This window comes from Eumetopias jubatus, unplaced genomic scaffold, assembly GCF_037043125.1.
Source record: "Eumetopias jubatus isolate StellerSeaLion01/CBP00866 unplaced genomic scaffold, mEumJub1_p1.0 scaffold_7, whole genome shotgun sequence".
Classification (NCBI taxonomy): domain Eukaryota; kingdom Metazoa; phylum Chordata; class Mammalia; order Carnivora; family Otariidae; genus Eumetopias; species Eumetopias jubatus.
The window spans coordinates 93,316,280-93,338,493 of record NW_028274813.1 but is presented as its reverse complement, the minus strand read 5'-3'; the positions used below and the strand labels follow the sequence as shown (position 1 = coordinate 93,338,493).

General features: G+C 42.6%; 2 protein-coding genes across 5 annotated transcripts in view; both read left to right on the top strand.

The window, feature by feature from the left end:
- MYO5A (myosin VA) overlaps positions 1–3,886 on the top strand; it is a 188,842-nt gene extending 184,956 nt beyond the window's left edge. For all 4 annotated transcript variants that reach the window (XM_088024798.1, XM_088024797.1, XM_028099985.1 and 1 more), the window contains 3 exons: positions 1,534–1,708; positions 2,878–2,958; positions 3,236–3,886. In XM_088024798.1, the coding sequence (XP_087880924.1) occupies positions 1,534–1,708; positions 2,878–2,958; positions 3,236–3,388 (409 nt within the window). In that variant the 3' untranslated portion in view covers positions 3,389–3,886. The remainder of the gene's footprint in view (positions 1–1,533; positions 1,709–2,877; positions 2,959–3,235) is intronic.
- An 11,294-nt stretch (positions 3,887–15,180) lies between these two features.
- Positions 15,181–22,214, top strand: part of MYO5C (myosin VC) — a 90,137-nt gene continuing 83,103 nt past the window's right edge. The window contains exons 1-2 of the mRNA XM_028100006.2: positions 15,181–15,207; positions 15,276–15,587. Coding sequence (XP_027955807.2) covers positions 15,181–15,207; positions 15,276–15,587 — 339 coding nt within the window. The remainder of the gene's footprint in view (positions 15,208–15,275; positions 15,588–22,214) is intronic.

Below are 22,214 nucleotides of genomic sequence, written 5' to 3'. Positions count from 1 at the left end.
CACTTTCATGCGGTACTGCTCCAGACTGTGCCTTTCAACAGGTTCTCCCCTCCACTAGCTGGGAACCCTGCTTCCCCGGAACACTGATTCGTTGGAGGGAATGGAGAGATGATAAAAAATACTTCGAGTTGAGATAGCTGCTTCCTCACCTTTTGCGTGTGTTTTTAATTGTACCTAACAAAATACCGAATTCTTTTATCGTGAAGATTTCTAATGTTTGCTTTCTCTTAGAAATTTATTTTGACAAAACACCTTTTTGTACCATGGCAACAAGAACATGTCTAATAGACCTCTTACTAACCGGAAACATGCCCCTGTATCTTTTACAAAAATGTGCACTCAGTTTTTATGCCCAGTTACTCCTCAGCATTTTTTTTGCAAATAATTTATTTTCTTTTTTTAAAAGATTTTATTTATTATTTGAGAGCAAGAGAGAAATAGCGAGAGAGAGAGCACGAGCAGGGGAGAGAGGGAGAAGCAGATTCCCCACTGAGCAGGGAGCCCAACTCAGGGCTCAATCCCCCTGGGATCATGACCTGAGTCAAAGGCAGGTGCTTAACCAACTGAGCCACCCAGGCACCCCAGCAAATCGTTTATTTTAAAACAGAATATTCACCAAGAGAGGAAAAAAAGAATCTCTCTTACATAAGTCTTTAGTTAATCTCAGGAAACCTTGGCATTCTTTTCAAATTTTCCATTCTGACACACATGCATTGTAGTTAAATTAAGAAGATAATCCTTTCATTCAGGTAGTGGAATTTATCTCTTTAAGGTTTGTTTATGTATTTCTCTATACATGTGAAGCACTGTTATAATATCAAACTGCCTCCTACTTGCCTGACTGCAAAGTTCTCATCCTGTGTCCATTTAGCATTTTAGCATGGGAACCACTGTCTCCTGGTTGATCACTTCTTGAAATCTCAGCATCTGTAATTTCTACATCTCTCTCCACATTTGGGATCATGTCTCTTCCAGTGCTCCCCCTCCCCCACTTACCTTCTCTCCTTCCATCCCTGGGCTTCCTCAGGCCACTACTCCATCACTCAGGCTCTTCCCTAAACAGGGCTGCCGCACAAGGTCTGTGTGGGGGCATCTTGTTTCTCGTGACTACCGTGGAGTCTGACTGAAGGAGGAAGGGGTACTTGAAGTTTATCGATTCTCTCCTCTGATGTTGTAAGACAAACTGGGAAGCGTTTTCTGGTCAGCTGTTTAATAAGGACATGGCCATATTGGATATTCTGTTTTGTCTTTCAGCAGGTTTTATTTCATAATTTTGGGTGTAATGGCTCTATTTCTACCTTCCATTGAAGTTAATTATATCATCCAGTCATTTACTCTTATATAATTATGATTATAAACCTCATGGCTATAATAAAATTTTAAGCACAGCTGGTAAAATTTAAGAAAATTGAACAAAAATACTGCCTGTCATTTTAACTGAGATTCCTGACAAAGCCATACCTAAAAAATGAAGACATCTATGACGACATTCAGTAAATTTGCATTCTCTCCCTCTCTCTCTCTTTGTGGCAGGTACAATGTCAGTCAACTGGAAGAATGGCTGCGTGACAAGAATCTGATGACTAGCGGGGCTAAGGAAACCCTGGAACCTCTCATTCAGGCTGCTCAGCTCTTACAAGTGAAAAAGAAGACAGATGATGATGCAGAAGCTATCTGTTCCATGTGCAGTGCTCTAACTACTGCCCAGGTGAAGCGCCTCCCCCTGCTGAGAGACCCTGTAGCATTCAGCAAGGGTGATGCTTAGGGAAGTAAGGAGTCCCCCCCGGCCATTGCTCTTGTCTTCACATGTGTCAGAGAAGACACAGATCTATGCAGATCTTAAAGGAGATTTTACCTGAAAGTAATACGTTTTGGTGGGAGTCACAGTCATCTGCAGTCCACATTCAATAAATCTTTATTGTTTACATGTTCTGCATAATGCCGTGGGCACCGAGATACAACCAAGAACAAAACAACGCCCTTGCTTTCATGGGGTATACATTCTCTGCATTCTGTGCAGCCTGTATTCCAAAAAGTAATTTTCCATATTATTTGATAATTGAATGATATTAGACTTCTCTATTTTTAAGACAGATCATTCTTGTTCGTTCATTTCAGTAAATGACTCATGGGGCTCCTATCTCAAGGCACCATACCTGTTGCTGGGGAGATACTTCAAAAAATAAGAAACAATCCTTCCCTAAAAGGAATTTTCCAGTAGTAGGCAAGGCAGATGTACCCAGCTGATTCTACTCTATGAGGTTGAAGCAAATTCTATAGTAAGATGTCTAAAGGAAGTGCCGAGGGGCAATAACTGTGTTCAAGGAAGGTCCCATTAGGCTGGGCATTGAATTTAAGGAAGTGAGAAGAGGGGAAGGGCATTTGAGGACAGTGGCAACAGCATGAGGCAAGGCCTGTTTTTCTTTTGCCAGTTATTTCTGTGCTGACTCCTGGGCTTGTTTAATGTTCTTTATGTGTCTTGTAGTATAGACATCTTACCTAGATTTTACCTAGGGTAAGTATAGAAAGCAGCTGGGTGAAACAAGGGACATCATTAACAGTAGCCGCTAGGGTAGACTGAGAGGGTCGAGTGGGACACTTTTCCTTTTCATGTAGTGTTCTTTTTGTAGTTTGTTGTTTTTCCAAATTTATATTACTTTTTAAAATGTATAAATGTTACATAAATACATTCTTATTTTAAAAATTCACATAGTAAAGGTAACTATGCCTTTAGACCAGCTCTCTCTCCCCTTATCCCAACCCAGCCCTGAGTAGAATTACAAACTATCTGCATAGATCCTTTTACTTTTCCAGATTATAAGCACCCAGTGTGTGTTTGATAATATGCTGAAAACTTTGATCATTTCATTCTCACAGATTGTCAAAGTGTTGAATTTGTATACTCCAGTTAATGAGTTTGAAGAAAGAGTCTCTGTATCATTTATTCGTACTATACAGGTAAGATCTCCCAGGCTTTCTTTTTCTTTGATTCACAAGCACAGTTTTTTGAATGAAAATTTTGCAGTTTATTGAGAAAAAATGTATTTTATTATTGTATTATCTCATTTTAACAGTGCATTAACTTTTTGATAACAGCTTATTAGAAAAAGGAAGTGATTTTAAAACAAATATAAACATTATTAGTTGAGGACTTTTTGGTAGATTTTTGGTGGGGGAAAAAAATCTTTATAGGTTCGGAGAACTGATGCTCTGTTTTTTGTTTTTTTAATCTCAGATGCGTTTACGAGACAGGAAAGACTCTCCTCAGCTGCTCATGGATGCGAAACACATCTTTCCTGTCACGTTTCCTTTTAACCCATCCTCCCTTGCACTAGAAACCATCCAGATTCCAGCCAGCCTGGGCCTGGGATTCATATCACGGGTCTGAAGGTGATGTGATGTCAAGGCAAACAGTGACAATAAGAACCCATTATTTCCAGTGAACTACTGAAAAGACATTTTTAAAGAGACAGTACTAATTATCTTTCAAATCAGAGGTTATTAACTGGAAATCTCCCTAAATACTTTCATTGTCTTGGAAAGAACGATAGGCTTCTTTGTGTTACCTTACCAGCAACAGTCACCCTGGACCAGTTAGGTATCCCGAGGTACATGCAGGTGAATTACAGAAGGAAAAGGGAAAAAAAGGTCTCCAGCTGCCCGCATTTATTTTAAATCCTTAGCACTGCATCTAAATGGTATGGTAAAAATGTAAATTCCAGGAATGAGCTGTTGTTAGGAAGGTACCTACAAAGAGCCTCCTCTACGCGGACCAGAAGAATTGAAAGAAAAATTGCCATTGAGTACATATTATATCAGTTTAGGAATCAGTTATGTTGATGTTGTCAAACTGGATCAAAGAAATAAACTGGCAGTATGTAAAGTACTTGGTCAAGAAAATTCCTTATATGTGTCACTATGATATAGAGATATTACGAGAATGTTGGTTTGCCATATAGCATAGAAGTCCATTTGTACTGTAGTTTACTGAGCATTTTAAATTGCTGCTACATACTGTGTTCTTTAATATATAAATGATATTCCTATTAGGCACTACAACAATAAGCTTCTCTTATCAACTCTGTTTACAATTCAGTCAGATCAGTTTTAACTGGATTATGTGCAAATATATACAGATTCACCTGCACAAGTAGCAGACACTGGGAAGTCATGTAGTAATATGACAAAATGTTTGACATTTAGGGATAGGATTAGGCAAAGTGGCTGTTGATGTCATTATTTATTCAGAATGTATTACATTGATGTGCTCATTCATTTTCCCTGGGTGGATATCACATCAGGGTACAGTGTTCTGTGAAGTGACTTATTTTTAGTTCCCAGACCAGATTCCTGCACTGCATATTTTCAATCCTGACAGGTTTTCTTTCTTCTTCTTAATTTATTAAGAATTAATCTCAGTCACTGTCTAAAGAAGATTCAGGTCTTGAAACCTTGATTATCCTATAAATTATGCAAAAGAAAGTGTATAATAAATACTATGGTTCCATTTTTTTTTTTAGGCTTTGCAACTTCTGTAAATGTTCTCAGTACCACTAGATACTTTAAGGAGCATCGTATTAGGAATACTTTAAGACTTATGTAAGAAATATAAGAAGATTGCTAAATTTTACAGAGGATATGCTTCAATAAGACCCAGATCCTATAAGTTTCATTCTGAAATCCTAATTAAACATATTCTCAATTTTTCCTGGAAATCCTAGACAGTGGGTCTTTCAGATTGTGCAAGAGCAAATTCTTAACTTTCATTAGAAACTCTGGTTCTGAATCACAAACATAGATTTATATAACTTAACTGTTAGATGGTCTATGAAAAATGACATCTTATTAAAACGTGCAATATTAATGGAAGTCAGTTTCAAATCATGATAAAGATTGTTATTAAAAGATAAACACTGTTAACTTATTTGGGCCTCACATTCCTCGTTTATACAATAAGAGGGTTGGACCCTTCCACATCTAAAATTTCTCTTCTCTTGGCACTTTGATTATAGAGAAACTAGATGCAGTTACTCAGTAAGTTCACCCTCAAATGGAAAGATCAGTGTTTGGTGCCTCTTAATCCTGGGGGATTAATTAAATGTAAAATTACAAGTTGGTGTAGCTATAACTCTTCTTAAGTGTACATGATTTACATGCTTTTTGAACGTGAATTAGTTTGGGTAATTTTTATTGAATCATGTACTGCTGCATTCAGGTTAGATACATTTATTTATTTGCAAAATCAGCCAAAACACTACTGATTGAATCAGGTTCTCTTACTTTTCCCCAGTTGTCAATGTGGTTTTCAATGAACTGACTCATTGCATAGGGGAGATGCTAAAAAAAAATGCCACCATGGTGTAGGCTGTCCACCTTGGACTGGCAAATCCTCTCAGTCCCTTCCCCAGCTTAGTCCCTGTGTAACATGTCCTGTGCACACCCTGAATCTTGTCAGGTCTTCAAGAGCACACTGTAGCTTCTACTGCCATTGCAGCCCTTTATCGTACCCCAGACAGCTCGTATCCTGAAACGTCTCTCTCTTGTCTCCTGCCTTTGTGCTGGAAAGTGCTGGAGCCTCCATTCCACACCTGGGCCAGAATCTCTCCTGTTCGGTGATGGTCACACAAAGATTCTACTATTCCAGGCTCCAGCTTCCTCCGAGGCCTACCCAGGACCCCAGATGGGGATCTGAATTAACTTCTCTTAGCAGCCCAAAGATCTTTAGTCATAACAAGAATACCTTACAACCAGGGACCCCCAATACCTGGTAAATGACTCTGTGTGCTACTTTCTTGAGGCTGCAACAATAATCTGCTGACTAGGGGTTTTCTTTAGCCCCTCTGATGACAGCTTACCCTCTCTCCAACCATACTTTCTCACCCAGCTTGGGAAACCTACCTTCCCCAGCCGTCTACCTGCCCATTCCACCCTTCACTCTTTCCCTTCCCACAGCCCAACCGTGCATCACATCACCTGCCTGCTCACTGACTCTGACTGTGTGCAAGGCAGCGAATGGAGTCAGTCCTCAGTTGCTCCCTGGCCTCCCTTCAGGCTTGATATTGTTGTTCTCGCTTCTTGGCAGTACATTCCTTAACATTGTCACTAATTTGCTTTTTCATATCTCCCCTGTGACACACAATGGGAATTCAAAAAAAGATCTTGAAAGAACAGGGTTCTGTCTTAATAGCTCCTTCTCAACAGTCTCCCCACTCACCTTACATACAGACTCCGCTCACATCTGGGAACGCAAGGCTGAAAACAGCAGTTTTCCTTGTAGCTTTTCTTCGGTTAAGGCTTTAGTCTACCTGACCTGAGAGTAACTATAAAGAAGAGGGAAGGTCAGATCCAGAAAGCGATTCCTTTGGAAGTTTTGAAAAATCTCCATGTATCTGACACTTCTATCACCAAGTGCAAAAGTACAAAAAGATACATTCCAAAGCCTACCGGAAGGATATTTGGGGATTCCGGTCAGTTTGTACGATTTGCTTTATTGCCTTTGTTTCAGTGGGTAATTGAGAGTTGAGTTGGCTCTTTCTGGGTAATTATGTGTCATATAGAATATAGATGAGATCTTTTAGTAACATGTGAGGGCGGCTAACCCTAGGTAAAAGGGCACCTGTCCTATCCTGAGAAATCCTCACACAATAGTCATATATCCACCTGCCCTCCCCTCTCTTTCTCTTTTTCTCCTTCTCTGAGCCCCTCCAGCTCTCTTTCTCTCTCTCTCTCTCTCTCTCTCTCTCTCTCACACACACACACACACACACACACACACACACACACACACACACACACAGTCACCAGAATGTAGAGTTCCCCAGGCGGCATCCTCAAGGATCCCCTGGGTAACTTCAACTGTTGGGGATGAAACAGAAAGCAAAAACGAGTGTGTGACCCTTAAAATCTCCTGCTGAGAGTAGTGCAGACCAGGACCTTGCATCTGGCTATGCTTTTCTTAGGCACACGTCCTCTGTTACCTCATTGTATCCTCACAACAGCGCTGGAAGGTCAAAAGGGTAGCTCGCTGATGATAATTTGAGAAAGAGAAGGTCAGTGACGCTCTGAGGTCACACCGCCCTCCCGCGGTGTCCCTTTCCTGCCTGCTGCCCTGGCGGTGCAGTGGGCAGGTGGAGGCAGGAGACTGAAAAGTCTGCAGGGGACATTCTGTTTTTCCGTTTCTCCTGGCAGCTGTGGGGTGCCTTGGGTCAGCAAGAGGTATTCTTTTTTTTTCTCTCTCTTTTATCAGAATTGGCAACTGGCATGTAGGAACTGAGCAAGTGCCACATCCCAGGTTCTTCATGCTAACAAGATGAAGTGCCCAGAGCTTGGTGGCTTTCTTCTTGTCCGTTCCCTGCTATACCTAGGTTTGATTTTTATGATGAGTCAGAGCTCCCTTGGAGGGTGCAAGACTCTGCATTTAGGTCTTTAATTAGACGCAGGCGTCTCAACCTGGCTGGAAGGCGTGCAAGCCTCCCCAAAGTTAGGTAGGTCACTCTCAACGCCCACTCCTCTCAGAGCCACATAGAGCTGCCAGGTGAGCTGAGCAGCCTGCAGCCAAGCCGCCTGGTACCTCCTGAGGCCTGTCCCCGGGCCAGCCACGTACAAGTCAGTGTGTCTGAATGTTACAGTGTGTGCATGCTGCCAGTGTTGCCTCCGGAGCTGGGAGGCATGCTCCGTGCATGCGTGTTAGAGAGGCTCCAGGGATTGCTGGGGCCACTGTTCATGGGTAAGTGCGGTGTGATTTCTTCTCAGGCTGTGCTGTGTGGACCGCCTTAACCCCTGCTCCCTTCCCTCCGAGAGCTGCCTTAAGTTCTCTGGGAACTTCTCCTCTGTAAGGGACTGACTTACCGGGAGAGGGTATCTTGCCTTGTTTCTCAAGGTTTTGAGAGGGTTTTGGTTGGGCGTGGCCTGCAGCCACGGATTCCTGTCTCTCCTTCCTGCATGATTATCCCTCCTGGGACTTCGCCTTCCTTTCTTTTCTGTGATTTGCAAACAGGTATCAGAACTCAGCACCAGTCTCAGAGCCGGTGAATGTGGGCGGAAAGAGTGGTCCTGAGTTTGGGGGGGCATTGTGTCACAAGGAAGCAAATGAACATATGGAAGAAAGAAGTTAGCTTCTTGGTAATGCTTAAATGGCATGTTTCCCCCTGATCTTTTCTTAATACAGGTAAAGGGTACAACTGTAAGACCTTCCATAGACATGCTTTAAAAAAATTTTTTAGGAACCCTGTACTATATATAAAAGTTTGAATGAAAACAGAGAAGAGTTCTGTAAATTCTAATCCATTGCATTACCCCAAATTAAATCAACCTCGAGTTACATACAGCAGATTTCTCAATAGATCAGGAATTGAAAGGTACTTTGTAAAATAGCTGCCAAAATGCATTTTTGTACATTTTTTAATTTTCTAATTTGGTCTAGTGAAAATGTTCATTAGCTTAACTTCATGAGTGTCATTAGCTTCCTAAAATGACTGAAAATGACTAACGTTTCCTTAGTATTATGATACAGCTTGAGATATTTGGAAGAAACATGTTTTTCGAGTGGAAACTGGTATGTATAATTCAATGCTTGGTAGGTCAGTACATTTTCATGCATTTTGCAGTCAATAGTTTCAAATATCTTATTGTTATCATATGTTATAAAACTTTAGCCTACATTTCAGGCTCTCTAAATTACTTGAGCCATTTAATATTTTCCAACAAATGGTGACTTTTTCCTTTAAATGTGGATATGTATGTTGTAATTTATGATTGCTGGTTATGTATTTTTTGTGGACTCCTGGAGTAATTTTTTGCGTCCTTGGAAAATTTAAATTGCTCTACCAATGTTACACAGAAATGAGCTCATCATGACATTTAACATATTGTATTTGAATTGTTAATTTGAATTATTAATTTACTGTGAAATGGATATGCTGTTTAACTACAATGAAACTGAACATTGCAGTTTTTCAAATATTTTTCCTTGTTGGATCTGGAAAAGAAATTCTGTTTTGATCTACATCGAAAAACATGACACAGTTAATCATTGAAAAGTTCTTAGGTAAAATATTCATCCATTAGGAAAGAAGCAGAAATACTAAGAAGTGAAAGGCATTATCAACTAACTCTGGTTTTAAACTGAAACCATCCGAGCATATCTCACGTAGAATTTTAAAAAATAAGTTAATAATTCACATCATATCAACAAAAGCCTTTGAAACATGGGTTTTCACTAGTTATCATCTAGTGCTAAGATGAAAACCAAAACAATATCAGACTGACATTTACACTCTAAATTTGTAGTTGTCTAATGTTGTCCTTAGTAAATGTGCGTCATTAATGCTGTATTCTCCTAGCTATTACAGAAATTGTTCAAATAAAGATATGGGAATGAAGGATTTTTGTTAGTGTCTTATAAATAAACTCACAGCACATGGAACACAGGACACAAACCAACATAGAATACATTCTGGGCTGTAAAACACACCTTTAATATTTAAAAGGACAGAAATCAGACAGTGTCTGCTCTCAGATAACAATAGAATTAAGCTAGGTTATTAATGATAGAAAAATAGCTGGAAAATCCCCAAATTTGGAGCTTAAAAACACACTTTTTAAGATTTTTTTTTTACATTTATTTGAGAGAGGGACAGAGCGAGTGTGCGTGCTTGAATGAGGGGGGGGTAGGAGGAGAGGGACAGGGAGGGGCATAGGAGCAGAGGGAGAGGGAGAAGCAGACTCCCCACTGAGCAGGGAGTTGGACACAGGGCTCCATCCCAGGACCTTGGGATCATGACCTGGGCCAAAGGCAGACACTTAACTGACTGAACCACCCAGGCACCCCTTAAGCAACACACTTCTAACACATGGATCAAAGAAGAAATCTCAAGAGAATTTTAAAAATATTTGAAGTAAATGAAAATGAAAATATAACTTATCAAAATTTTTTGGGTGCAGTGAAAACTGCATATAGCATTGAATGCATGCATTAGAAAAGAAGAAAGACCTATAATCAATCATCTAAGCTTCCACTTTAGGAAACTTAAAAAGGAAGAGAATATTAAATGCAAAGTAAGCAGAAGAAAAGAAATAATAAAAATCAGCAGAAATCGGGGCACCTGGGTGGCTCAGTCGTTAAGCGTCTGCCTTCGGCTCAGGTCATGATCCCAGGGTGCTGGGATCGAGCCCCGCATCGGGCTCCCTGCTCGGGGGGAAGCCTGCTTCTCCCTCTCCCACTCCCCCTGCTTGTGTTCCCTCTCTCGCTGTGTCTCTCTCTGTCAAATAAATAAAATCTTAAAAAAAAAATCAAATCAAAGACATCGAGGACAGAAAATCAGTAAGAAAATCGATGAAACCAAAAGCTGGTTCTTTAAAAAGAGCAATAAAATTGATAAGCCTCTAGCCAGGTTAACTAATGAAAAAAGAGAGATGACATACAGTAAATGAGTGGTTGCTTAGGGCTGGGAGGAGTTGGGTTCTGGGAATTGACAGGATGGAGCAATAACCGAGAGGCATGGAATTTCTTTTTGAGATGATGAAACTTTTAAAATTAACTGTGGTGATAGTTTAATCTGTGACTCTACTAATAATCACTGAGTTGTATACTTAAAATGGGTGAAGTGTATGCTATAAGAATTATATCGCAATAAATCTTTTTTTTTTTAAGTCAATTTTTGACTTCTGGTATGACAGACTGAGAAGCTCAACAAATTCTCTCCTCAAAAGAGCAAGGACAACACTGGACAAAAATGTCAAAAACAATTTTAGGGCTCTATAAATTGACCAACGTCATACAACAAATTAGTAGTTTTTATTCATGACAAGCCACTGACCTCTGAGTAAGAACAGCATTTGTCTGACAACCTTGCTTGGGGCTGCTCCCATCATGCTCCCCTCACCCAGCTCAAATAGCCTGGTAATTCTACCAGAGTCAAGAAGCTATGAAAACAAGCAGCTTTGCCTTTGGAGGGGCTCCCTTGATTTGGAATGGAGTGCCCTCACCCAGCAGTAAAACCCTAAAACCCTAAACTAACTAAAACCCTAAACTAAAACACTAAAACCCTAAACCCTAAAACCCCTCACCCAGCAGTAACACTAGTAACCTCAGAACCGTGAGAGAATACCTCTCTGTTGTTTTAAGCCACCCAGTCTGTGGTACTTTGCTACAGCAGCTGTAGGAAAGTAATACAGTATTAATCTCAAGTATCTGTGATGAATTACGACGCATATTTTCATCCCCAGAGGAACCACTGAAAAATTAAAGAAATATATTTCTTTTAAAAGGTGGGAATTAAAATGGTGCACACACACACAAAAAAGCAAAACCGAAAACAATAAAAAACCCACCATCATGAAAAACATGAGAAGCAAAAAAAGATATGAGCCATATAGAGAACAAAATGACAGTCAAAACTCCAACCATATCAACAATTACATTAAATGTGATTTAATGTAATCCATTAAACACTTCTATCAGATTAAACACTTCTGTCAGAAGGCAGAGATTGTGAGGGATATTACAACATACAGAGGGGCTAAAATTTAAAAACTGACATCAAGTGTTGATGAGGATATTAAGCGACCTGAAACTCATACTTGTAGAAGTAAATTGATGCAATTTTTTTAATTTTTTTTTAAGATTTTATTTTTAAGTAATCTCTACAACCCAATGTGGGGCTCGAACTCACAACCCCGAGATCAAGAGTCACATGCTCTACCGGCTGAACCAGCCAGGTGCCCCTAGATCTTGCTAGTTTTAAAAAATTGCATCAGATGGCTCAGTGGGTAGAGCATGTGACTCTTGATCTTGGGGTTGTAAATTTGAACCCCACGTTGGATTGTAGAGATTACTTTAAAAAATAAAGTAAATCTTTAAAAAATTTTTATTTAAAGAAAAAAGCAGCTAGACCTCTAGACCCTTAACTCTGAGCAATCAGGCAACTGCTCCTACCCACTTTATTTTTTTAAAAGATTTTATTTATTTATTTATTTATTTATTTATTTATTTATTTATTTGAGATTCAGAGAGAGGGCACAGGTCGGGGAAGGGGCAGAGGGAGAGGGAGAAACAGAGTCCCCGCTGAGCAGGGAAGCCAGTGCCGGGGCTCCATCCTAGGACCCTGGGATCATTACCTGAGCCAAAGGCAGACACTTAATCGACTGAGCCACCCAGGTGCCCCTCTCCCACCAACTTTATGCCTTTTCTTTTTCTTTATGTTATTATTTTGAACAAGAGGTACACAACATTGAATTCATCATAATCCTCTTTCTGTGGCACCTATCACTGTTGGTCTGTGCCAGGCCCTTTAAAATTTTTTTGGTTCCTCCTTTTTCTTTATTGTCAATCTCATTTCCCTCAACCTCATACATATTCACTCTTGCATAATTAATGGTGGCTTTGTAATTTATCGCCCACACTTTTATTTACATACACTTTTACCCATGAACAATATATAACATTGCAGTTTTTTGCTAGTTTAAAAATATCTTAAAGACTTTTGCTATACATCCATTCAGCATTGCTTTTTCTATCTCTCTGAGTTGATATAAGTAGATAGCATCCATTCCTGCCGGCAGCTGTAGAGTATTATACCATATGTATATACTATTAACTCATCTCCTATTGATGGATATTGATGAATATCTCCTTTGATAGATAACTGTGTTGTGATGAAGATTTATTTAACTCTCTTGTTTGTGACTATGTGATAATTTATCTGCCTAAACCTATTTTCAATAAATATTCTCAAGTTGCTGTCTAGAATGGCATATCACAATAGTTCCCATCAGTTGTGTGAGCAAAAAGTTATTTTCTCACATCCTAGCAGCATTTGATGTTGTTCAACCCAAATATTTTCCCCAATCTGATGAGTATAAAGTGATATCTCCTTATTTTCATTTGTATTTCTCTAGTTACTAATAAGGGAAGGGTGACATCTCTTTATGTGTTAACCAGTCATTTGAGTGTTACCATGTACAAATTACCTATTAATTTCCTTGGTCAATTTAAAAAATTGGACTTACTGTCTTTTTTAAAACCAATTTACAGTGGTTCCATATGTATCTTAGATTAATATTATAGATATTAATCATTTCTTGGTTGTTTAAGTTGCAAATGTGTTTCCCAGGCTGTTGCCTTTCTTAAAAGAATGGTGTCTTTCACTGAACCAAAATCTTTCCTTGTGATGACCTCAAATTCATCATTTTTTCTTCCTATGATTTTGCTACCTTGTATCTTAAGACATTCTTTCCTAACCCAACATTTAAAAGCTGTTTTCATTTCATTTCATTTTTTTCTCTTAAGAATTTTATGCTTTGGGTGGCTCAGTCGGTTAAGTGTCTGCCTTGGGCTCAGGTCATGATCTCAGGGTGTTGGGATCGAGTCCTGCATCAGGCTTCTTGCTCAGCAGGGAGCCTGCTCTTCTCCCTCTGCCTGCCGCTCCCCCTACTTGTGCTGTCTCTCTCTCCCCGACAAATAAATAAAATCTTTTTTAAAAAAAGAAAAGCCCAATGATTTAAAAAAAAAGAATATTATGGTTTTAGGGGTGCCTGGGTGGCTCAGTAGGTTAAGCATTTGCCTTTGGCTCAGGTCATGATCTCAGGGTCCTGGGATCAAGCCCCATGATCGGCTCCCTGCTCAGCAAGGAGTCTGCTTCTCCCTCTCCCTCTGCTTCTGCTCCTCCCCCCGCCCCATCAGCTAATGGACTCTCTGTCTCTCAATAAATAAAATCTTAAAAAAGAAGAACATTATGGTTTTACCTTTAAGTTTTGGTGGGTTTTTTTTAAGATTTTATTTATTTATTTGACAGACACAGCGAGAGAGGGAACACAAGCAGGGGGAGTGGGAGAGGGAGAAGCAGGCTTCCGGCTGAGCAGGGAGCCCAATTCGGGGCTCAATCCCAAGACCCTAGGATCATGACCTGAGTGGAAGGCAGACGCTTAACGACTGAGCCACCCCAGGCGCCCCTACCTTTTAAGTTTTGATCATGAAGCTATCTGGAGTTTATTTTTGGATATAGAGTTTGCCATGGCCTTACTTCCCCCACCACACCCACCATGCGCCCATTTATTAAATAATCTTTTGTTTCCCACTCTGACCCTTAAGGCCACCATATAATATGGGGCCCTGCTGGTGGACTCCCTTCTGTCCTGCTGTTCATTTATCCATTCCCATGCCAGTATTGCACTGTTTTAGTGATGATGGCTTTGTGATATCTTTTAATATGTGGTAGGGCAAATCTCACCTCTTTGGTCTTTGTTTTGAAGATTGTCTTGGTTATACATAAATTTTATTCCATATAAAATATAAAATCATTGTACAATTTTCCAAAAGTCCTGCTAGGATTTTTATTCCAATTATATTAGGCTTATACATTATATTATTAATCCGGGTTGAATTGATACCTGTACAATATCAAATATTCCCATCCGTGAAGATGAGATTTCCCCCCATTTATTCAGGCCTCCTTTTATATCCTTGTAGAGAAATTTAAACATTTTCTCCACAAAGGCCAAGTGCATTTTTGTTAGCGTAATCTCCGGGCACTTTATATGTTCATTGATGTTGTAAATGTCTTATTTTCCATCTTACATTCTATCGTAATTTCTGAATGATTATTGCTCACATGAAGGAAAATTACTCATTTTTATATTTGATTTTGAATATGGTCACCTGGCTGAACTCTCTTACAAGTTCTAATAATTTGTTGATTCTCTTGGACTTTCTACGGCAATGGTCAGATCCTCTGCTCTTTCCAGTAAACACGCTGCAAACTAAGGAAGCCAGAACTTGGACGGGGAGCGTGTCAGAACACACCTGTTTCCTGCCTCCGAGAGCCAGGGAATCCCGCCTGCGCGGTCGGCTCCGCACCCCCGCCAGGTGGACCCAGTTGACCGCGGAGTTCTGGCCGGGAGGAGGCTCGCGCCAAGCCCGCAGCCCCCGCCCCAGCCAATCGCTGCGCGGATCCGCCAGGCTGGCCGGGAAGGACCAATCCGCGGCTCCTCTCCTCCCGAGGCTGCTACCCCGGGGGGAAGGTGAGTAGTCGGCCGCTGAAAAACTTCCCCCGCAAGATGACCCAGCGCTGATTTACGCGCCGGCCGCGCTGACCGTCACTGGTCCCGGGCCTCGGAGCCTCACGCCCAGCCGCCGAGCCTCGCACCTTCCCGGCCCTCGAGCTGCCCTGGCCTGTGTCGCCCATGGCGGTGGCCGCGCTGTACACGCAGGTACCTAAAGGCGGGCGCGCGGGAGGGAAGATGGCACGGCGCTAATGCTGACTGTACCTGGCGCTCAGGCCGCACCTGTGCACCTGGCGCGCTCGCCGCAGGGAAGCGCCGCGGAGGGCCTGGGGACCGGCGGCACCAGAGAGTCGCTCTCCGAGGGCTCTGGTCCCTGGCCGCGGGGCAAGCGCCCCCCACCCCGGGAGCCTGGGTCCCCTCGGGATGGGAAGACCGAGTACGAGGGGCTGCCTTACCGGACTCGAGCTTCCCGGTGCCCAGGGATCGCGCGTCTGTCTCCCGCGCCTCTCGGCCCCCTCCTCTTGAGCCACAGGTGGAATCAGAGTTGCCCACGGGGACCTGGCAATCTCAGACACGGGCGAATAATGGTATCCATAATCCTGCTGACCCTCCTCGGAGACTCTTGAACAAGAAGCCTAGCACCACAGTATTCAGGATGCTTTCTAGAATTCCTGGGTCTTCAGAAATGCCTGCACATGCATTTAGGTTCATCTGATGTCCGAAGTTGCAGCTGCCTGGGCTGTGAGGCAAGCCTCACCCGTAGAAGTTGAGGGCTTCTGTGAATCCAGGGGTCACAGGCTCTTCACCTCACACTTATACATTGCTTTACAATTTATAAAGCACCTTTCATATACACCCTGATTCTGGGAGTCAGTCTAGAGCATTTCTTGGAAACCATCTCTTCCCAGGGCCAGGGCTCCAACCCTTACATAGAAAGACAGCATTCTGGCACCCAGAACCTCCTGAGATGAGCATGGCTAATTATGTGGATAAAAAATGATTTGAAGATGTTGGCCCTTTTGAAAAAAAAACTTCATTTGAATAGCCATAAAGTCGGATCCTCTCACACCCCAGTGGAGTAAAATCTATGGTTGCTAATATTCAGACGGCTGAGACTAGAATCTATCCATTTCCCCCTGACACATGCCCTCGGTTTATATTTAAAAAGACACTTTGCTGTAGATATAAATGATAGTTGTAAATAATTGTTTCAATGGTTTAAGCAAACTTTTTTCTTCTCCTTTGCTGAATTAGTAATATAAGTACAAATTATCCAAACATTATTTGTCCTCTAACACATTTCCATTAACTAGAGTTCTACATGGGCACTGTTGAACCTCCACTATTCCAGAATAGTTTACCAGTGAGCATGTGAGCCATCAGATATCCAGCAGGGCTTCTGAAGTCTTCAACTTACTGGAGGTAAAAGAAAATTTTGGCAGAAAGCAATGCTTGGAAGATACTTTGGAGAACAGAAAATTGTTGACGATTAACCTATTTTAGGTAACATTTTTTTCAGAAGTGGAAAAAACACAGGTGTAAGCTTCTGTGTCATCAAGTGCCTTACACCGCAAATATTTTTAAATACCAACTAGGTAGCAGGCATAATGTAGGAAAACTGTAATGGAAGAGTTTTCTAGAGAAGAGCTTGGATGGACAGACAATCTGAGAATCCCAGAGCCAGGAGGAGCTTTGATGGCCATCCCTACCCACTTTGTGTCCAAGTAGGCACCTTTGTCCCAAGGCTGTCTCTTCCTTTCCAGGTGGTCAGTCAGTCCCCATGTGGTCAATTCCAGTGGTGGGAAGTTTGTATAGTTGCCTGTTTAGGTTTTAGAGAGCTTGCTTTGTTAATGAGTTTTCTTAAACGGAAACAAAATCTAAGCCCTCTCCCTTGCTTCCCCAGCACTCCCCCCAGCGCTCGCCAAGTCCACAGATCTAGCCATTTGTCCTCGAAGGACAGTACACAGCATTGGCCTAAGTCAACGCTCATGTCTGGGGACCCTTGGCCACCTTTATGCCCCAGAAATGCTGCTTCTCTGCACAGTCTTAGCCACACAACGTTTTAAAGCAGTCTGAACCTCATTTCTGTACCCAGGGGCAAATAGTGACGCTGCAGCAGGGCGATGGGGGGGGGGGCTGTCTGTGGGTGACGGCCATACCCACCCATGGTCTGCTGGCTACCCCGTTCACTCACTTCACACTGCTGTCAGCGCCCTGCCCCCTGTTGAATCTCCCTTCCTGCATATGCCTTGAAGACAGGTATATTACCTCCCATAACACATTTATTTAGCACTTTCTGTATATAAAACATTGTGCTTGGGGGAGGTTAGAAAGATTTTTTTTTTTTTTTTGAGCGATAGCCTTGCCTCTCAAGGAGTTTTCTGATGAGTGAGAAATGAGAAATGTGGAATAATTCATTCTGCTGAAGCCCTGAGGGATGGAGGAGCCTGCTGGGTGATAGAGCTGAGAAGGGAGGGTCATGGCAGCTGAAGAGTTAAGTCGGAGCTTTATAATCTGGTGCAGATTTTGGGCATGGGAAGACAGGATCCGGGGCTGTGTTTTAGGAAGTGGGGTATGCCAGCCCTGCCCTTAGGACTCAGGTGGCTGAATTCTCAGGTCTTCCTAAGTGTCAGGGAGAGAATTAGGGCTGCCGTATTGGGCAGGGTGGACAGAGGCAGAATCCAGAGAGCGTGTGGAGGTAGGTGACAATAGGATTGGACTGGGGACAAGGAAGAGCCACGGATGATGTGGAGTTCAGGGTCTGGATGATTGAGAGCAGGGGGTGAGGCTGACACACCGAGGCACATCAGGGAGAGGTGATCTTAGGAAGCCAGGAGGCCGACTTTGTCCCTGCAGGGGTTGAGGGGGTGAAGGGGTTTCCCCAGCCAGTGCCCTGGGTTCAGGGTGGTTAGAGGTTGGTAGGGAGGTTGCACCAGAGTCTTCTGCCCCAAGGTAGAAGTTGAAGCCCAGGCAGTGAGAGCCTCGCCAAGGGAGGGAAGAGAGCCAAGACAGTTCACCGGGGAAGAAAACTCTTCAGAGGGGCCCCGGGATGGAGCCCTGACAAGGAGGAGGGGGGAGAGCTGGTATGGGGACCCCAGGGAGAGAGGTTCTGAGAAAGAGGGGACTCCTGGGAGGAAGTGTGGTAAGAGCAGCAATTACTACCGGAGGAAGTGTAAAATGACCCTTCTCTTTCAAAAGCTATTGGCAACATGCCTTAGAAATGTTGAGAGCATTTGACCCAGCAGCTCGTCTATTTGAAATCTCTTTGAGAGAAACCGGTTTGGCCATTCACTCTGGAAGTCCCTGTCACTCTCAGACTCGCTGACCAGCCTCAAGGTCCCGCCTCTGCATCTCCCCACTCCCTGCCCACCTCTCCCTCAGCTCCCTCCTCCCTCAGCTCCTGCTCTGCAAACTTCTGGCCGGCCATTGGTGCATTCCTGCCGGTTCAACACTCTATGCCTTAGCTTGCAGGGCTCCCTCTGCTTGAAATAACTGCTTTGCTCAGCAGCGCCTCACCTTCCAAATTCAATTTGAGCAGTGCCTCCTTTTTTTTTTTTTTTTTTTTTTTTAGTTTCAGAGGTAAAATTTAGTGATTCACCAGTTGCATACAACATCCAGTGCTCATTACTTCAAGTGACTTCCTTAATGCCCATTCTCCAGTTACCCCATCCCCCCACCTCCCCTCTAGCAACCTCAGTTTGTTTCCTTTTTCTGTTATGTTCAATTAGCCGACATATAATACATCATTAGTTTTTGATATAGTGTTCAACAATTCATTAGTTGCGTATGACCCTGAGTGCCCATCACCACATGGGCCCTCCTTAATACCCATCACCCAATTACCCCATATCCCCACCCCCCCCTTCTGTAATCCTCAGTTTGTTTCCCAGAGTCCAGAGTCTCCCGTGGTTTGTCTCCCTCTCTGATTTCTTCCCATTCAGATTTCCCTCCCTTCCCCTACGGTCTCCACGCTATTCCTTAAGTTCCACATATGAGTGAAACCATATGATAATTGTCTTTCTCTGCTTGACTTACTTCACTTAGCATAAGAACCTCCAGTTCCATCCCTCAGTTTTTTGTTTCCTATAGTTAAGAGTCTCTTATGGTTTGTCTCCCTCTCTGATTTCATCTTATTTTATTCTTCCTTCCCTTCCCCTATGATTCTCTGTCTTGTTTCTTAACTTCTACCTATGAGTGAAATCATATAATTGTCTTTCTCTGATTGACTTATTTTGCTTAGCATAATACCCTCTAGTTGCATCCATGTCACTGCAAATGGTAAGAATTCAAAGAGAAATAAAAGGCATCCAGATTGGCAAAGAAGAAGTCAAACTTCACTCTGCAGATGACATGATACTCTATGTGGAAAACCCAAAAGACTCCACTCCAAAATTGCTAGAACTCATACAGGAATTCGGCAAAGAGGCAGGATATAAAATCAATGCACAAAAATCAGTTGCATTTCTATTCACTAACAATGAGACAGAAGAAAGAGAAATTAAGGAGCCAATCCCATTTACAATTGCACCAAAACCTGTAAGATACCTTGGAGGAGTGCCTCGTCTGAGAAATCTTTACAACCAGCTCTGCTCTCTGGGCACCTTTCACGTTGACTTGTAAGCACTCTTGTTAACTCTCTGTCACCTCCATTGACCAAGAGCTTCTAGAGAACAGGGAATGGTGGGGGCTCAGTAAACATTTGATGTGTGCATGCATGCATGAATGAGTTTTTCTGCTTTCAGAAAGAGCTGTGGGCATGAAGAAGATGATGATGGTTACTTTTATCTTACAGTCATGGAGCACTTCTTACGTGCCAGATGCCATCCTCAGAACTTTCTGTGCCTTCTTTCATTTTATCTGAATCAACAATGTTGTGTGTAGATGTTGTTATCCCAATTTTACAAACGGCTCAGATTGAGCAAATTGCCTAAAGTTACATAGAAGTGGGGAAGGAGTCAGGATTAAAAACCTGTGTTCTTAATACCTTCCACTACCACAACTGTGGTTCAGCCACGTTTACCATCTTCCTCCTCTTCTTCCCATTCACACAGAGGACTCGTGGGAAGTCCATCCACTTCATAGCTGTGTATGTGATATACGCGTGTGTGGATTTTTTTTTTTTTCATCTAAGATATTGGTGAGAGTGGTAAATGCGTGGTGAGGCAGAGAGCTCTCTGGCATGCCTCTAGAGATCTTTCTTAAATTGTTCTGGCTCATTAATCGGGACTCAGGTTATAACTGGCTTTAGCCACAGATTCACAGATTATATTGTCCTTCAGTCATCTATTTCTTTGTGTATGAGGAACTCACAAGACATCTTCAGGGAAGTTGTGCTAGAACTCAGATGTGTAAGGTCAGGAGAGGCAGTTCAAGGTCCCTAAAAAAAGGTCAAAGTTCAGTTGTTTTTTTTTGTTTTTTTGTTTTTTTGTTTTATTAACATTCTTAGTTTATTGATCCTCTCATGAAAAATCTGCACAACCACCACAGATAAAGCCACTGCAGCATCTTTACTCCTTCTGTTGTCCAATCTCCAGCTCACTTCTTTTTGCCAGCACCAACGTTGGCTTTTGCAGTCCCCCTGACTTTCTTCATTCTGTTCTTACGTTCCTTTCGCTGTTTTCTTGATGTCTTTTTCTTCTCATACAGGCCATGTCTTGCAAGTCTGTGTTTGGGTTCATTTTTCTTTGCATAATCCAAAGAATCATAAATCATGCCAAAGCCGGTTGTCTTGCCACCACCAAAATGGGTTCTGAATCCAAACACAAATATGACATCTGATGTGGTCTTGTACATTTTGGCTAGTTTTTCCCGAATTTCTGTCTTAGGTACCGTTGCCTTTCCAGGGTGAAGAACATCTATGACCATCTGTTTCCGCTGAAGTAGTCGGTTAGTCATGAACTTCCTGGTCCGGATAGTTACTGTGTCATTCATGATGGCGGCGAGGCTTCAAGCAGCCGGGGAGAAAAAGAGACCAAAGTTCAGTTTAATGACTTTCCATTAGGCTATTTTAAGAAACTTTGACTTTTATGTATCATTAACAACTCTGGAAAATTAGATTTATCCATTGTACTATATATGGGTACTTCAAAAGAGAAAAAAAAAGGATATAAAGACTAAAATACCAAACTTAGTCTTTTTTTTTTTTTAAGATTTTATTTATTTACTTGACAGAGCGTGCACATAAGCAGGGGGAGTGGCAGGCAGAGGGAGAAGCAGGCTCCCCCCGGAGCAGGGAGCCCGATGCGGGGCTCGATCCCAGGACCCTGGGATCATGACCTGAGCTGAAGGCAGACGTTTCACGGACTGAGCCACCCAGGCACCCCCAAAGCTTAGTCTTTAGTTGGTACAACTAAACTGGGAATTTGAATTTTTGTTCAGTAGATGTTAATGGAGTGCTAGTTATGGGGAAGTCACTGTGTTGGGTTCCAGGGTACAAAGATAAGACTCTTGAAGCTCAAGTGCCAGTGGAGAAGATGGGAAGCTACCCAGAAACCTAGGGAAGGGGCAGAAAGAGCTCTAAACAGGAAACAGTCAATCCTGTTTGGGGTAGAGGGTGACAGGGAAAGTGCCACCAAGGAGAAGAGTTGTGAGCTGAATCTTGACTGCTCAGAGCGGTTTGCTCACTGGCAGCAAGAGAAGGGGTGGCACTGGGGGTAGAAGGAAGAGAGCCAAGGAAGGGCTTGGAATGTTCTAGAAACTGCTAGTGGATTGGGTGGCCGCTGGCAGAGGGTGGACTGAAGAGGGAGGGAAGCCTGAGTAGGAAGACTGGCCAGGACAATGGCTCCCCAGGCCTGGCTGTTCATCAGAATCAATAAGGGAGGGGGGCTCTCAAAGCTTTCATCTTGCTGGACCCCACCCGTGGAAATTCTGATTCCAGTGTGGGTGAATATCCACAGAAACCTGGTGCTCCACCTGGTTGAGGAAGCCCTTGGTGGACCATGGTGTTTGTCAGAAGATTGGTTGGGGCAGGTGGGGGGAGCTGATAGATGGCCATGGCAGTGGGGGTATGGACAGACAGGTGAGACTTTTTTAAGATGTAGGCTTTATAGCACCTGAGGACCATTTCATTGTTGGAAGTGGAGGGAGGGAAGGGGACCCAGCACAGTCCCAAGTTTCTGACTAGACGGTCAAGAGAACTGAGGAGGAGGAGTGGGTTTGGGGGGGACAAAATGGTCATTAGAGCTTGGAATTTGTGAGCATCCGAGGACATTTAG